General features: G+C 43.3%; 1 protein-coding gene across 2 annotated transcripts in view; it reads right to left on the reverse strand.

Moving 5' to 3' along the window:
- Nucleotides 1-283: 283 nt before the first annotated feature.
- Nucleotides 284-17880, reverse strand: part of PIWIL2 (piwi like RNA-mediated gene silencing 2) — a 63393-nt gene continuing 45796 nt past the window's right edge. For both annotated transcript variants that reach the window (XM_082200269.1, XM_082200268.1), the window contains exons 16-23: nt 15899-16087; nt 13165-13266; nt 11629-11748; nt 11298-11386; nt 6317-6422; nt 5126-5379; nt 3242-3349; nt 284-732 (exon numbers count right to left, since the gene is read on the reverse strand). In XM_082200269.1, coding sequence (XP_082056395.1) covers nt 576-732; nt 3242-3349; nt 5126-5379; nt 6317-6422; nt 11298-11386; nt 11629-11748; nt 13165-13266; nt 15899-16087 — 1125 coding nt within the window. In that variant the 3' untranslated portion in view covers nt 284-575. The remainder of the gene's footprint in view (nt 733-3241; nt 3350-5125; nt 5380-6316; nt 6423-11297; nt 11387-11628; nt 11749-13164; nt 13267-15898; nt 16088-17880) is intronic.

Below are 17880 nucleotides of genomic sequence, written 5' to 3' on the forward strand. Positions count from 1 at the left end.
TTTTATTCCAGCCTAACAAAGGAATTTTTACCTTTAACAAAAAGAGAGAAAAGACACATTTCCTTTTAAAGAGCATGATAGTATTAAGGTTAAAGTATATAACTATAGGAAAAAAACCTTTAAATAATCCAACTGAAAAATCTTTAGATACTTGGGGAATGTCCATGGGTGGTTGTTGTTTTTTAAAAAGTTTTCTAGTATTATAACCACCTATTAAAACTAAAGCAAGATATGTATTAACTGAACATACACAATAACACAAAAATGAAAATTCCAGGCAATATTCACAAAGTTAAAATAGTTGCCAGCTATTAGCTATTTTGCTGAAATTAGGTTACCATTTATTACTTGTTACAAACTGCTGAAATTTGAAGAATAGTTGGGTATTCACTTTGAAGTAAACATGCATAGGACTGAGGACGCTAACAGCTACTGCAGAGCTCACATGTGTGTTAGTGGTCCAAGGGCAGTATGTGCTGTCCAACAGGGTGATTCAGGAAGAGATTTTCTCCTCATCTCTGCCTTGGGGGACTGCCTTCTCCATGCTCCTGGCTGGAGTCAACTGGCTGGAGAAACTATAGGAAGAAGAGCTTTTCACTGAGCTCAATTGCTGGTTCATGGTGTAGAATTTGACCTGAGAGAAAGGCCAACTTGTGAGCATACTTGCAAGGAGCTGGCACTCTGATGGTTCCTGGCCAATTCCAGTATATGTGGCAAAGCTTGAAGGTCAGCCTGTTAAAAAAGGTGGGAGGGAGAGAGGATAATTCCCCCCCCAACAGAATATCAACCTTATTCTCTGGAAACTCCCCCCCCCCCCCCGTTCTAGAAGGAAGGATTGACCTTTAACAGTGACTGTGCTGATAAAGCCCTAGGAAAATATACCTGCAGGGTGGATTAAAAACAATGATTTAAAATTAAAAAATTGATTATTATTTTTTGTTTAATCAGATTTTTTTTATTTAAATCAGATTTTTAAAATAAAATGCTTGTGGAAGAAAAATCTTTCTAAAGATAGTTTTCTATTTAAGTTACATTATAGTTCAAAGGCTATTCATCGGGAAATAAGGATTTGTTTTAAGTTTTACATGTGTGCTAAAACTCAAAGTTTTTTTTTTTAGATTGTTTAACCACATTGGTTAACAAACATGGATAAATATGCTATAATATTACTGTTTTAGTTAAATGAATTATTTAAATTGTTATTAAGAAAATGATTATTTTTCTTTCCAATAAAGTACAGCAGAAAAATTGTCCAAATATAAACAGTTAACTTATTAAACCTCACAATAATTTCATAATTATCTGTCGATGTATTTCTAATAGTATAACCAAATCAGTAATTTTTGATATAACTGTAAAAATTTATTATTCCTAAAATGAAGCCTTCATCAGGTTGTAAATATTTAGATTTTACCAGCAAGAATGAGTCTTTCTGTAAAAAAATGATTTAAATCAAGTCTTACTGAGTAGTGATTTAAATCGTGATTTAAATCAAACCCAACCTGCATACCTGCACATGGAATTAAAAGCTGCAGAGATCTCAAGAAACACAAGAAACATAAAGGGAAATAGGAAGGAAAAAGTAATGGGGGAGTAACCCGAACAAAGGACAAGGGAGAAGGTGGCAAAAGCAACACTGATGAGCAAAGTGGGAAGCAAGGGGGAAAGAGGGGATATTTTAGGGGCCATTTAAGAGGTGACAGGAGAAGTTGTCAGACTTAAGAAGTGCCATTAATTATACCAGATAACTACTTTAGGCGCTATGTGGAGCCCCTAGATGCAAGAACCTGTAGTTTGGTTTAATTTGTACAGTGCTTCATCAGAAAGACACTTTATATAATATTTTCATTATTCACATTATTCTGGTGATCTTCAAATCAGAGTTTCTCCATACTTAATCCAATTCAGTTCTGGGCAACACCAGTCACTTTATCATAGGGTTAAGAACTTCAGGATCATGGCCACGGTGAGACGAGAGAAGCATGTGCAACTAGAGTGCTGTCTTCCAGCTCAATTCCAAGCAAGGAAAGTATTTCTGGAAATGATTCTACAAGGATCTCAGCCAAACTGAGGCAGACAGATGTGAAAGAGTAAAATGCAGTGCCAGGTAAGGTACCTGCTGTTCAGACAGGATGATTAATTTAGGAGCTTCAGTGTTAAGCATTATTGAGCCACCTCTTTTACTCTGATAGCTCGGGGCAGGGGTGGGGAACCTTTCTGACTCCACAGGCCTGACCCCTATCAGGATCAGCCTCAGCAGCCTTATTTGACAGGTGGGTGGGGCTGCCTACCTATCAATCACCTGATGTTACAATGGCAGGTGCAAGATGGTTTTTGCCCCTTTGATTTTGCAAGGGATTCTGTGCAAACCCCTTGCAAAACTGAGCAGGGTTCAATGACAGTTAAATCCTGCTCTGTTTGGCTACTGGGTGTAGGATTGCACAGTCAATGTAGGATTTAACCCTGCCTATCAAATGATATCCTGAATGACACCAGCTGATGGTTAGGTGTGGTTTGGGGGAAATGGCCTCACGGGCCAACTTGAACACCCTGACCCACAGATCAGAGATTCCCCACCCTCGGTTTAGCAGAGTAAAGGTTCAGAAGTCAACTCCAATTTCTTAGACATTTGTTTTATAAAATTTACTACATGTATCAGTCATCCTATGATTAGAGTTCTCTGAGCAACAAACAATTAAAAGAAATAAAAAGAACAAAACCAATAAAACCAGAAATAGGACAACTATTTGGAGTAGGGATTCGCAATCAGACAAAATCACGTAATAACATAATAAAGGGAGCAATCAAATCATCCCCATGGACCTAGAGCATCTAAAATCACAAAAAATACAGCAGAAAACCAACCAAAAGAATTTGGCTGGTGCTGAAAGACATTAAAGTTGGCACAAGGTGAGCCCCTGATCTTTCACTTTGGCAAAGCATATCTTCACCAACAGCAAGCTAGTCAAAGCCCAAGCCTCCAGATGGGTTATCCTTCGAGCCATTATTCGGCACACTCAACTGTTCACCTTAGTCAAAGGACCATCTCACTATCAGAGCAGCAGTATGACACTTGCAATGGCAAGACATGAGAAAGCACCCGATTTCTAATGTTTTAAAAAGTAATGATATAAATATTTATATATTACTTTCTGTACATGTGAACTAAAAGCACACTCACTCACACACACACGCCTAAGAGGAATTAAGAGATTACAACTAAAACATGAAATGCACTCACCTCTGCAGGTGGTCAGGACTGAGGCTGGCAGTATTTCTTACACAGACATAGTGAGTTGGAATGCCACAACCTTGTCGTGCATAATGAGCCATCAAGTAAAAATCCACCCTAAGAATAATTTTTTTTAAAATGCTATCAATATATATATATATACACACAATATATATCAATAAAGATATATTTTTTATTTACAAGCAGCACGCAAGATAGTCAAGCAAGCAAGCAAGTGAGGGACCAACTCAATTCCTCAATCCCTCAAAAAGAATTTGGTAAACAGAGAGGCTTATTCAATACCATTAGGCCATCTAGATCACAACTGTCTACATTTACTCGCAATACTTCTCCTGGTGTTTACAGGATTTTCTGCAGCCCTACCAAGAAATGCCAGCAGCTGAACCTGGGAGGTTTCACATGCAAACCATGTGCTCTGCTACTGAGCAGCAGCCCTTCCCCAACACCTTATTGAGGGCACTGTCGGTGCTGACTTTAAAAAGCCCCTTGCCAACAAAAGAGAAGATCCTTACCTGTTGATCACATTGCAAGACTGGTTATTTGTCATGTACAGCCCTTAAGGGAGAGGGAAATCACCGACCAGTGGCCACCACTTCCCATGTGCCTGGCCATGTTGTCTGGTTGGCTTGGAGGCATTCAGGTAAACTTGAGAAGCACTATGCTCTTCAGGTAGCTTGGTTAAACCCAAATTATTTTTCCCCAGAGGAAAATTTGATATCTAGCCACATAGGCATAGTAATTTACAACTTGTTGTCACAGCTGCCGATGAGCAGCTTTTTATTTCCATCAGGTTAAATTTATGGCTCTTTCCTCTACCAAAAAGGGAAAGAGTGCAGAGATGAACACCAGTTTGACTGGCACAGATACCAGGAAGACAGAGGGTGTCATAGTATCTAGTCTGCCAAGGAGACCACCTAAAGATTTTCAACCTAGTGAGAAGTTTCATACACAAATCTTTAAGATGTTCAATGAAGAACTCCAGAAGGGTTATTGCCAAAGACTGGAAACCTCTGGATTAAAGAGTAAAAGTTGATATTGAGGTACATTATGTAACCTGACTACATAGTTCTAGCATGCCACATTTCACCTGATTTATTCTATGGTGGTGGGAAGATGGAATTGGGTTCAGAGGAGGGCAACAAAGACTTTCAAGTGTTTGTTTGGAAAACAAACCCTATGAGGAAAGCTTAAGAGCACTGGAGGGAAGAGAAGACTGAGGGGGAAAACCAAAGCATCTTTCAAATACTCCAAGGGCTGTCACACAGAAGATAGTAAAGACTTCTCGGATGCCCCAAAGGACAGACTCATTTAATGGACTTAAGTTACAGGAGAGTACATTTTGGTTTAACAGTTTGAGGAAACAGACAGATCATTTCAGCATAGGAACCTACACACAAACATGCTATACACAATGTCAATGAGCAAGAATAAACACATGTTCCTCTTTCCCCTCTTCACAAGTGGCTGGGACAAGAAGCTTGAAAGCTTTGACTTAGTAATGGACTGTTGTGTCATATGGACCAACCAACTCTATTTGACATTAACTGTCTAGTTTCAAACAAGCCAACTTCAAACCAGTTACTGAAGTTAGTCTGTTTGACATGAACCACATTTAAGATTAAACACAGTTCCTGGTCTGCATGATAGATGTATAATGAAGGCTAGAAGCAGAAACTTTCAAGATCCTTCCCCACCCACATGGAAGGAGGAAGCATGCAAAACTCAATGTTCATTCCAATTTATTCATGTTGCACTAAACTGTGGCAAATATCTAAATCAATCAACTATAAGCAACAAATTCTTCTTACAAAAAGAGCGGAGTAGCCTGTGAAAATACAGAGAGAAAGGGCTGTGTGACTGCTTTTCACTCACCAATCTCGGTTGGTGATTGTGTGGTCTATCACTGTACCCGGAGATGGAGTGGAGAAGTGATCAGTGGCTGCCAAATACATGTTGGCACTGATTTTCTTCTGTACAACCATCACCACCATTTTAGGCTCATAATTCTCAAAAGCTTCAAAGCATTTCTCTAGCTGGGGGATTTCATAGCTCTCCACCATTTTCAGCTGGCTATCCGATACACCATCTCTGTAAACTACAATCTTTTCAGGGAGATCGTGGTTCACCTTCAAGAGACCAAACATGTAGGTTAAGATGTTGTAATATATGCAGAGAGACCTGGATAACTCAGGCAAACATCTCCTCTGGGCACTCTAGATACCTCCAGTATACAGACACAAATGCACTGTCTTTATTTGTAACCCTTTCTGCTCTCATTCAAGATAATTAGTGCCATGGCTGACTGCAAAAAACTCAAAAAGAGTAAGTTGTATGGAGACTGCGGAAAGTTACTCCTGTGACTATACCTCTCTATTAAAAAGAACAGCACTTGTTACTTGAGTTTATAGGGCACTACCAACATTCTAGAGAATACTAGCAATATAAACAGGTCCCTGCCCAAAATTTGCAATCTATATTTCAGCAAGGAGTAGCAAAAGCAAAGCTGCACCTCTAATTTTTGAAGGGCCTAGGCAGGCTACCCTCAGTGGTCCCCCCCCCACATGCATTCCGCCACTTGCTCCACCCAGCTGTGGCACTCTCAGCCTCACATGTAATCATGCTTGCCCTGAAGCAGTGAGGTGGGGGGTGGGGGTCACACAAGGGGCACCCGGCAACCTTCCCTTTGCTAGTGGGCTTATCCTAGCAGCAGGGGCACTGCAGTGGGGTGGGGAGCCAGGTGAACACCCTACAGCACAGCAATCAGATAAGACCATATGGGTGTGCGGCGAAGACCGGCTGCTACCCCACCCTCTCCCCCTCATGTACAAGTGGGATTCTACAGAAGCAGCGCAGCAATGGGCCAGGAGCCCACTAAACAAGGGTAGATGGCTTTTCCTACTGGTAAGATACTGCACCTGATACCAGTGTGCAGGACAACCATATTGGTATCTCAGGACCAGCACAAATAAATATTTTTTCTTTTCAGTACAGGAAGTTATTAGGCTGGGTCAGGCTTTCCTCAGTAGTTCATCCCTGCCAGAAAAGAACTTGTGTTTTCCTCACCTCATGGAACTTCTGCAGGGCACCCACCAAGCAGACCTTCAGGCTATCTACAATTTCTTGATGAGGCAGCTGGAATACTACTCTAGAGTACCATCTTGTCAAAGTGCTGGTGGTAGAAAGAAAAAAAAGGAGTAAATGCTAATGTTTAATTCAAGACACAAAGCCTAATTATGAATAATTAGGCCAAACTCTGGTAATTTCTCAGAATTATCAGTGCCCTAACAATACTCAAGTCCCCTCTCCTTATTTTTTAGAAGTTTAATATTCCTGCAATTATATGATTCAATAGTACAAGAAACAACCTAAATTTACAATCTGAGTAGCACAGCTTGCACATCGCTTTAAGACACAGTTAAGCTGAACTAGGGCTTTAAAAGCATTGCTAATGCACAGGAAGAAAAGTTTAGCTGCTTTGCTCCTCCCCTGCTCTCAAAGCACTATCCAGAAATAAGCATTGGTTTGACTTAGTGCTATCCAATAGGGGCTCATGATTTGTCTCTCTCTAAACCATGAGTAGTTAGCAAAGAACAAACCTAAGTTATAGCTGCAGTGGTGGTGGAGTAAATCAGCTACAATTTTCTTTTTGTCCACTAACATTTTACACATTCACCTTTAAACCATAGTTGCTCTTTATGGTGGTTTACAATTATTATTTCATTTCAAATCTCTTTCCATGAGGGATCCTGAAGTGATTTAGAAGATGATCAAAACATAAAAATCACTTGTATACATAAGGACAGGAACAACTGCATATATAAAAGCAATTAAAACACACAAACAATATGCCAGACTATTCCTGCAGGACCTACTCTTCCTCCTGCCTCACCCCGATTTACAGCAACTGGCCTTGACACCAGACAGCTGGGTGGGAGGATAAATTCCCAGACAGACACATCAGGCTTACGCCCTGCCACCAGCAGCAAGAGAGCAGCAGCAGATGGAACAACTGCAGAGCAGGTAGCAGAGAACAGTTTTACCATATTTCTGTTTTGCTTTTGCTTCTGGTCCTCCCTGGAAGGAGAGGAGACACCAGACCATCCCTGGAGGACCCACCTACTGACCTTGATGCCAGACGTCTCGGTGGGGATTTAAAAAATGTTGCTGGCATCCATTTGTCTCAGGAGACAATGGAAGAGTGATGTGAATGATTTCTGGGCTAGGGAATAGGATGTTGGGTGTTGAGGCTTTATTTTTATCTGCTAGTGGGTGGGAATATTCTTTTGTTTATTGTGTGTGTACTGCTTTTTTATAAAAAACAAAAACACTGTTCTGGGGGTGGTGGATTTGTTTGTTTCCCCAATACATTGCATGAAATATTGATGTGTTATATGGCCCTCCCCCTCTCCTTCTATGGTAGAATGTACAGTATACATGTGTTTTCATTGTAAGTTACTTGGAGACCCTTTGGGTGACAAGCAATTAAAAAGTTTCAATACATTAGCAAACAAGCAAATAAACATATAAAGGTAAAGGTAAAGGTACCCCTGCCCGAACGGGCCAGTCTTGACAGACTCTGGGGTTTGTGCGCCCATCTCACATCTATAGGCCGGGGGCCAGCGCTGTCCGCAGACACTTCCGGGTCACGTGGCCAGCGTGACAAGCTGCATCTGGCAGGCCAGCGCAGCACACGGAACGCCGTTTACCTTCCCGCTGGTAAGCGGTACCTATTTATCTACTTGCACCCGGGGGTGCTTTCGAACTGCTAGGTTGGCAGGCGCTGGGACCGAGCAGCGGGAGCGCACCCCGCCGCGGGGATTCGAACCGCCGACCTTTCGATCGGCAAGCCCTAGGCGCTGAGGCTTTAACCCACAGCGCCACCCGCGTCCCCTAAATAAACATATACATGTATACAATACATTAATAAAATAAATTCAAATCTACCACAGATTCCAACTGGTGTGTGTGTGTGTGTGTATTTGGAGTTCCAAAGGCTAGGCGTAATTCTAATATAGAATTACTGTTCTGCCCTATAGCAGAACGGACCTCCTGATAGGATGGTATCTGCTGAATGCCCTTTCTTGAAGAATGGAGTGATCAGCCAAGAGAGACAACCTTTTAGGTATTCTGGTCCCTAGTTTGATAGGGCTCTGTACACTAATAACAGCACCTTGAACATAACAGCAGCTAGTTGGCAGCCAGTACAGCAGCAGGTTAATATAATGCTGATATTATGCCCAGTGAACAGTAAAAGCTACCACATTTTTCACTAGTTACAACCTCTAGATCATCCCGAAGGGCAGCCCCAGAAAGCTCATTGCAAAATTCAAACTTAGAATTTAAAATGACGTGTAAAAGAGAAGACTGATTTGTTTTCCCAATTCCTGTTAGACCTTTATGAATCAATTCCCATGAGTAGACTATAAGAAGTTGTACTTTAAAAATAATAATTAAGAAAGGTCATACAAAATTCTGCAAAATAAATGTTACCAAACGGGATCTGATGACCAGATACGTAGTCCATGTACAACTACAGATCACTGTCAAACAAAACCAAGATAAATAAACCATAGGTATGTGAATGCGAGGAAGGCAGTGACGGGTACTATTCGTAGCATAGACATAATGGTTATGTCTATGCTATGAATTATCTTGGAATATACAGCTATCCAATATTAAACTGCAAGCCTTTAAATCAGCAAATCTATTTTGAAATTCGCTGCTTGTAAAGGTGGAAATCTGGTTAACCCAGCTCTATCTATAAAGCAAAATCAATGGCCCAGCTTTTATATGGTGCAGAGGTTTGGGGTACCTCAAATGTCTCTGGTTTGGAATCCCCACAGAATTATTTTTAAGAATCCTTTTAGGTTTACCCAAAGACATCAGTGTGCACATCTCAATTTATTAAACTGTTGAACATGTACATGTGGACTCTCGTGAAAGGCAGGGAGATGTTAACCTTTGCCTTCTCAGACTCCTTCTCCAAGATCCCGTAGCTGAGCCAGTGAGTCAGCCACAAGAGAATGGATTTATACAGTATGTAGCTAGTTTAAGATGCTGCTCTGTTTTGTGATTCTCTGTTGAAGACTAGCTTAGATCTGAGTCTAATGCACTAGGATTTTTTTCTGGGGTTACTGTAAACAAACAAACAACAACAAGCAACCCCCCCCAGGTCATCTGGAAACCCTATCACAAAGATTATTAAAATACAAACAACCTGTGAAGCTGAATCTTTGAATCCCATGAAAGCATAAGAGCCTACTAGATCAGGCCAAAGGTCCCTTTAATCCAGAACTCGCTTCTCATGGTTGCCAACCAGAGGCCTATGGGAAGCCCGCAAGCAGAACCTAAGCACAACAGAACAGTCCCTATCTGCAATTCCCAGCAATTGGTACTTGGAGGCATAAAAGCTGTTCCTTTTAAAAAGAAAAGAAAAAAGCAGCAGCTACAGGAGGGGAGACATGCAACCTGGATCCAGACTGCAGCATGGGATGAGGGAGACGAGAGATTAGCCCTTTTCCTGTTGAAAACTGCATCACAGAGCCGGAAGACAATTTTGAGAATGAAGAGCTAAACAAATCCCTTCCACACTCCAGTATAAATCTACCATATTTTTCACTCTATAAGACACACCCGACCATAAGACGCACCTAGTTTTAGAAGAGAACAAGAAAAAAAATATTCTCTCCCTCTCTGCTCAGCGCCTCTCCATCAAAGCGGGAGGAGAAACGGGGCGCTGCGCAGAGAGGGAAAGCTGCACAGCGCCTCTCCAGCGAAAGCAACGCGAAGCCTCCAGAGCATAGCGGGAGCGCTCCCGCTGCGCTTGGGAGGCTTCGGGCAGCTATCCCTGAAGCCAGGAGAGCAAGAGGGATTGGTGTGTACCGATCCCTCTTGCTCTCCTGGCTTCAGCGAAAGCTGCGCAGCCTGCATTTGCTCCATAAGGCGCACACACATTTCCCCTTGCTTTTTAGGAGGGGGAAAGTGCGTCTTATAGAGCAAAAAATACAGTATACTGGGCTTGCAAAAAAAAGGGAAGAAAAAAAAGAATCCTGGGTATCAGATTCAAAAATGAATTTAGTGCCATGTCCTGAAAGTCCCAAGCGTTCATAGAGCTTGCCTTAAATGCAAGGTGACCATGACAACCTCCAGACTCTTATCTAGCTTCAATTCTGCACCCCCAGATCCCCCTCTACCCAGCCCCAACCTCCTTTTAATTCCCACCTACTTTTTGGGCTGGAATGCCAGAGAGAAGGAAGGGTGGTTCCCTTCTCACCTACCAGAAATGACATCAATAGCCTTTGAGGAAAAGACATTTACCTAGGATTGCTATACATCCAAAATTTCCTGGAAATAGTTGGCAATCGACGGTCGGAAGCTGTGTCTGGGCGGAAATCGATGAAGCATCCCAGAAAATCTGGACATATGGCAACCCGTGTCTGCAGTGTCATTTTTGACAATTTTCCTTAAAAACAGTTCAAAAACTGTCCAGATTTCCACTTTTTGAAATATGGCAAACCTACATTTACCAGAGGGTACTATGCTTGCCACACTGCATCCAAAACAGGGAGGGAGTGGAGAATGAAATTTCTTTTCCTTTCCAGCCTGCTACCACTGCCATGGCACTTATTATACTCTAGTGTAATACAGGCAAGGGGAGTGGAGACATGAAGAGGGAGACTGGAGCCTTAAGAGCAGTGCTATTTTTCTAGAAAAAGAGGCTGTAACTCACCATGAACACCTCCCTCATTCTCTTAGAATGGCAATGATGCCCACCTGAGTGCTGGCTGGAAAAAAGTCCTGCATAAGAGGTATGAATTCATCCTGGCTTGGAAATGAGTGAAGCTATTTCCTGATTTCTGAGAAAGTAGTTGGGCTATATCTGAAGTTTTCTGAAACACTGGTCAAAGGCTACATGGAACTCAAATCTTCATCCACAGCTGTTAACAATGGCTGCTCGGGACACAACAGTGAGCACAGTTCTGGAACAGACTTTCATTCCCAGACACCAAAAAGTTAAAGGTATTTCCAAACAAACTGTACTTACTGATTGATGCTTGCCACAAAGCCAACCACAGAACGCTTTCCCCTACTGGGGTCATGATACACATCCATGCCAATTGCCATCAACTTTTTCTGGAAAGCAAAAAAATATTTTTTAAAAAAATCCCGTTGCGGTGCAGTAGTTAGTGTGTCCATAATTCAAAACTGCAATCAATACAGACAGATTTTTTAAAAAACAACAACACTGCACTGGAGAAAGCACTGGAATTAAAAGAGACAAAGTTGCAACCTTGTTGCATGATCTGCAAGTCTCACTATGGTATGCTTGCCAATTAAGTTTTCCCCAAGTAAAAGTAAGTTTTTATATAACTTACCAGAGGGATGTCCACACCCCAGAGTTCGCCACCTAGCTTACAATTTATCTGCAGCAGAATTTTCTGCGCTATGCTCCTAAATTTGCTAGGATTGGTTGTAATTGTTCGGACATTAATAACCTGATGGAAGAAGAACATATTGAGGACCATTAACACCAAGCAAGACATTAACCAATCACCCTTCCCCCACCTTCCATTTGCACGCTAACCAGCCTATTGTGTAGAGTTGGAAAGGCCCATAAGAGCCATCTAGTCCAACTCCCAGCAGTGCAGGAATCTTTTGCCCAAAGACTCTTGAGCTCGTAACCCTTAAGAGTCTCATGTTCCACCAATTGAGCTATCCAAGGAACGACCACCTACAATAAGCTCCTCTCTGTCATCTTACTTACCTTCAGATTATTCTTAGTATGATCTCTAACCCTCCTTCTGTGCTTGGGTGTGTGAGAGATAGAAGGGGAGAAGGGAAATAGGAAGAGAGGAAAGAAGAGGCTTAAAGGTGGCAAGGTTTCTTTATTTATTTTTTAAACTCGGCTCCCAGCACCTTTCAGCCTGCCTGGAAAAGAAGCTTATGGCCGCGGCACCAGAGCAAAGTTCCCGGTCTATGCCTGCTCTGTGGTTTGCTGTCCCCTGCAGGAGACAGGGGAGAGCTAAGTCAGCAAAGTTGGCTTCATGCAGTTTATCATCAGGGCAGATATTTTGAACTGGTTATCACAATGTGATTTCAAACCGGTTTTCAACAATATACACCAGTCTGAAGATATACAATGTCTGTTCTTGGTGGTTTTCATATGGAAGAGCATTTCACAAGATGGGAACCAACATGAAGGTCTTGCTCCTCATCACTGTCCGTGACACCTTGCACAGCTGTGGTAATCTGGAACAAGCCCTCAGATGCTGCACAGAGCATGTGGGGATAAACATAATAATAATAATATAATAATTTATCACTTATACCCCACCCATCTGGCCGGGCCTCCCCAGCTACTCTGGGCAGCTCCCAACAGAACACTAAAAACATGATAAAAGATCAAACATTAAAAACCTCCCTAAACATATGGAAGAAGGCAGTCCTTAACATACTCTAAACCAAAACATTTATATTTCTTCTTTCCTCTGCTCCTGTTAGAGTTGTTGCAGGTTAAGTGGGGAAAATATTAAATAAAACTTGATGGAAAACTACACAGAAGCATCCTATTTTATATGAATGTTGTTGCCTAGCAGTCTCAATGGGCAACGCTTTGTATCCAATCCGGGGCAGTACTGCACAAAAAGTTTCCCGTTTATGAAAAAGCAGTACAGCATGAAGATAGGAATATTCCTAAAGAAAGGTACTATATGGGAATACAAGAATCTTTCACAGATTGTGCAAACAAAGTCCATAAGGGGCCCTACAGTTGCCCTCCTTCCAGGCATATGCAGACCCAGGAGTTGGGTGGATTCTGGATGCACACCTGATGTTCATGCAAGCCTTCAGGTAGGCATGGGTGCCCAAAGCATTATCAGCATAAGAATTATGCAGTCAACTATTTGACTTACCTGAGAAGGTATCGGAGATTGTATACAGCACAATTTTTTAATGGCCCCATACAAGTCATCTTTAGTCCCAGTGATAATGCAAACTACCAACTGTAGAGTTTCCTTTAAAAAATGGGAGGGGGAGGGGCTACTGGTTAGACTTACAAAAGAATAATATTACCACATCAAACACTAGAACATTAAATGCTATAATCATGGGGAACTGTATCAGAGCTAGTATGGTGTAGTGGTTAGTATGTTGGACTAGGACCTGGGAGCTCAGGGTTCAAAGCCCCACTTGGCCATGAAGTTCACTGGGTGACCTTGGGCCAGTCCCTGCCTCTCAGCCTAATTTTCTCACAAAGTTGTTGTGGGGGTTAAATGAGGAGAGGTAGAACCATGCACACCACATTGGGCTTCTTGGAGAAAAAAAGTGGGATATAAAAGCAGTAAATAAAATAAATAATGAATGAGCTAAAATTGTTTACAGGAAATACTCTAGTTGCATAATCATGTTTTAACTGTACAAGCTGTGAAACAGCAGGCTGACTGCTATATTGACCAACATTTAATGGTATTTATGCAGCACAAAATTTCATCAAAGAACATGAGCATTCACAGTTTTCAATCTGGCTATGACTTTATGGCAAATAAAGGTAAAGGTAAAGGGACCCCTGAGGGACGCGGGTGGCGCTGTGGGCTAAAGCCTCAGCGCCTAGGGCTTGCCGATCGAAAGGTCGGCGGTTCGAATCCCCGCGGCGGGGTGCGCTCCCGCTGCTCGGTCCCAGCGCCTGCCAACCTAGCAGTTCGAAAGCACCCCCGGGGGCAAGTAGATAAATAGGTACCGCTTACCAGCGGGAAGGTAAACGGCGTTCCGTGTGCGGCTCTGGCTCGCCAGAGCAGCGTTGTCACGCTGGCCACGTGACCCGGAAGTGTCTCCGGACAGCGCTGGCCCCCGGCCAATAAATGTGAGATGGGCGCACAAACCCCAGAGTCTGTCAAGACTGGCCCGTTTGGGCAGGGGTACCTTTACCTTTACCTTTAAAGGGACCCCTGACCAGTCGTGACTGGCTCTGGGGTTGCAGCGCTCATCTCGCTTTACTGGCCGAGGGAGCCGGCATACAGCTTCTGGGTCATGTGGCCAGCATTCTGGCAAACCAGAGCAGCGCATGGAAACGCCCTTTACCTTCCCGCCGGAGCGGTACCTATTTATCTACTTGCACTTTGACGTGCTTTTGAACTGCTAGGCTGGCAGAAGCAGGGACCGAGTAACGGGAGCTCACCCCGTCGCGGGGTTAAACAACTACCTGACATTCAGAAGACATCTTAAGGCAGCCCTGTTCAGGGAAGTTTTTAACGTGTGATATTTTATTGTATTTTTGGTTTTTATGGAAGCCGCCCAGAGTGGCTGAGGAGGCCCAGCCAGATGGGCGGGGTATAAATAATAAATTATTATTACTATTATTATTATTATTTGAACCGCCGACCTTCTGATCAGCAAGTCCTAGGCTCTGTGGCTTAACCCACTGCCACCCGCGTCCCTATGGGCAAATAAAATACCCATAATAGTCTAACCTAGGATTTTGACATCATGTTCACAATTGAGTGTTTACAGTATTAAAAAATGGATTTTCAGGGTGCTCTAAATATTTTTCCCAAACCTACAATGCTTAACTATGCATTAACCCTCTCATCAGCTGCTTCATTTTTACTCAACCAGGACTGTTTCTTTCCAGCCAAATCAGTGTGAAGACATTACTATGCCATGTAGCCAGATGTGATTGTGCAATGAAGTTATAAAAGCCAATTTAAAGCAAAGCAATGAATTATCCCCTCTTTCCGAAGAGATGAAAGTGGTTGCCCAATCCCACAAAAAAAACTGGTAAGAGTTTGCTTCCCCCATGTTGGGGCTCAGTATCAATTTTACCTGGCAATTTTGGATTAAGATAAATACACCCAACATGGTACTACTAGAAAAACAGCCTCTCCATGCAGAGTTCTTCCCAATGTTATGATCACTTTTAGCTTGCCTCATCACAGGCTGCTACCGCTGCTGGTGACAGGCAGGAAACCTCATAACATTGGGCACTGGAGTGTTTTGCATCACTCCAACAAGAAGGCAGAGAACTTGACATGAAGATTTCATCAGCAGACTGTGTTCATAATATATAATTCTGCCCTTGTTATTAATAATAATTAAATTTGTATACCACCCTATACCTGCAGGTTTGTATACCACCCTATACCTGCAGTTTTCAGGTTCACAGGATAAAATCAGAATACAAAACCACAAAATACATAATCAAAATAAAAACAAAACACCTCAACAACCCCCAATAACACCTGTCTCCTGTAGAATGTTGACTAGACCATGAAACCACACCCTTTCCCATCATATTCAGGCTACTAGAAAACCTGGAATGCTAAAGAAGCTTATTATATAGAAGTTAATTGGATAAATGCCAAGTCAATTTATACTTCGGGTGACAGGATATTATGGAGACATTTGTTGTATATTACAGAGCAACCCAGCAAACTTCATTATATTTAAGCTGGCAGTTTTAGCCAATTATTGTTTCCCATAAGGCTTCAGTGAAATGTAGAAGACACGAGATGCACAGAACTGCACCTACAACCATTAATACTTCTACTCATTAGATGTCCACTACTATATCTACAATAAAATGCCCTTTGTTGCTATTTCAGCAATACCAACTAGAAAGTTTCAATACTCAAAACTCCGTTATGAAAATACCTCACTACTTAGTAGTGATTTGAGAGCTCTGGCGTAAGTCTCTATTCGGTCATCCTTCAATTCATTCCAAGCAGGTGGAGTTATCTGGATACCAAGTGAGCCAGAGATCTTCTGCATCATGCTGACCAGTTCACGTGCTTGCTCTATTGTCCGCTTCGGATAAAACAGTGCCCAGTAATGAACTGGAATCTAAGAAGAGAACTGAAGTCAGCATACGTAGTGCAGCCTCTTCCAACTCAAAAGGATTGATACAGACTACTCACAAAACCTCTTATGAGCTTATCACTACTAGGTTCAACTATTCACTTCTATCACTAAACAGACCCCAAACAATGGTAGGCAGGAATCTTCTTCTCCATCTCATGCCAAGGAAGTCCACCCATATTTCCTGCTCTATAAGTAGAAAGACAGGTGGAAAAATTGGTAGATTTCTGCTTGGAGAGAGGGTGGCTGACCCCATTTTGCCACCCAAGGCAAAATGGCAATTGCTGCCTCCTACATCCCCACCACTTCCACTGTCATACCATGCCCCTCTCCACGCACTTCCACCACTGGAAAACACCGGCTCTCCCCAAACTCGGTGGGAGTCAGGCATTCCACAAAGCGTTGCTGCTTGGCTTCTCCAGCAGGGGTCAGGAAAGCCAAGCAATAATGCCACGTGCCACAACGCCTCCCTCTCACCATTGAGGGGGACATTCTTCCAGTGGCAGAAGCAATGGGAATGACTGCAGGGAGGAATGCGGAGAAGAAAAAATGCCATGGTGCATCTGCAACCGCATAACTGGATGCCTTCATCGGCCCCAGATGCAACAAATCACGTCTATCCCATATCGGTTTCTACAGCCACAGTAGGCGCTGTAACCTTCCAACAGTTTGACTTCATCACCAAAAACGCACTCCTCCATTATCTCCTGAGACAGAAGGATGCCAACCATTTCAGATCTGTCATGTAAAAATAAAGATAGCTGTGTTAACCGTCTCACTAGGGCAGTCATACCTCATGCTACGTTTGCTTCATGTTACATTCTTTCATGTTATGTCCCGCGGCGACCTGGAAGTACTGGAAAGGGTTACTTCCGGGTTTCACTGCTCACACAGAAGCACTAAATCGCGCTTCGTGCATGCACACAAGCGCCAAATTGCGCCGAGCACCTGCACAGATATGACGCTTCAGGTTGCGCTCTTTTTGTGTTGCGAACGGGCCTCCAGAACGGATCCCGTTCGCAACCAGAGGTACCACTGTATGTGGATTCACAGCTCCTTGGGGTGAACATGAGCTAGTCTCTCCTCTGAATGTCAGCTGAAGAGGGCATTTTCAGGCAACTGGTAATCCTTCTAGTTCAGTGGTTTTCAACCAGTGTGCCATGGCACCCTGGGGCACCTTGAATGATGCTCAGGGGTCCCTCTTTCCTTCCCTCCCTCCTCTGATGCCCTCTTGCGTCTCTGCATTCCAAAGGCTTCTTGCAGTGGCCCTGGCTACAAGCTCCCCAGGCTAATGGTGCCTCTGGGGCTGGCCAGGGGTACTGGTTGCCAGGGACTGAGGTGGCCTTGATGTAAAGAAGCAAGTGGATGAGGGAGCCTAGCCAGCTAGTCCACCAACCCTTGCTGTTGGGAACGGACGGACAAGTGGGAGGTTGGGCAGGCAGGCAGGCACCGTGCTCGCCTTCCTTGTGCTTGCTGCGTGCAATGCCTTCCTGGGAGCTGAGTATCTGGCACTGACAGGAAACCTTTCCGCCATGCAAGCCCAGAGGTACCTGCTGCTGCCACTGCTTCCTACCAAAGTGAGTACTTCCAAGGCCTCACATTCACCTTTGGCAGTCTCCATTAGTCCACTAATGCTGGGGCATCTTCTTCCCAGGCCCCTGTGAGGCAGTATGAGATGGCGCCTCTATTGGGGGTGGGGGGAGAGGCCTCACAGACCAGGGGCAGCTGCAGCAGCTGCCCAGAGGACTCCCAAGGAGAGGGGGGAGGGAAGAGGAGGC

This window comes from Podarcis vaucheri (assembly GCF_965113315.1).
Source record: "Podarcis vaucheri genome assembly, chromosome: 15".
NCBI lineage: Eukaryota > Metazoa > Chordata > Lepidosauria > Squamata > Lacertidae > Podarcis > Podarcis vaucheri.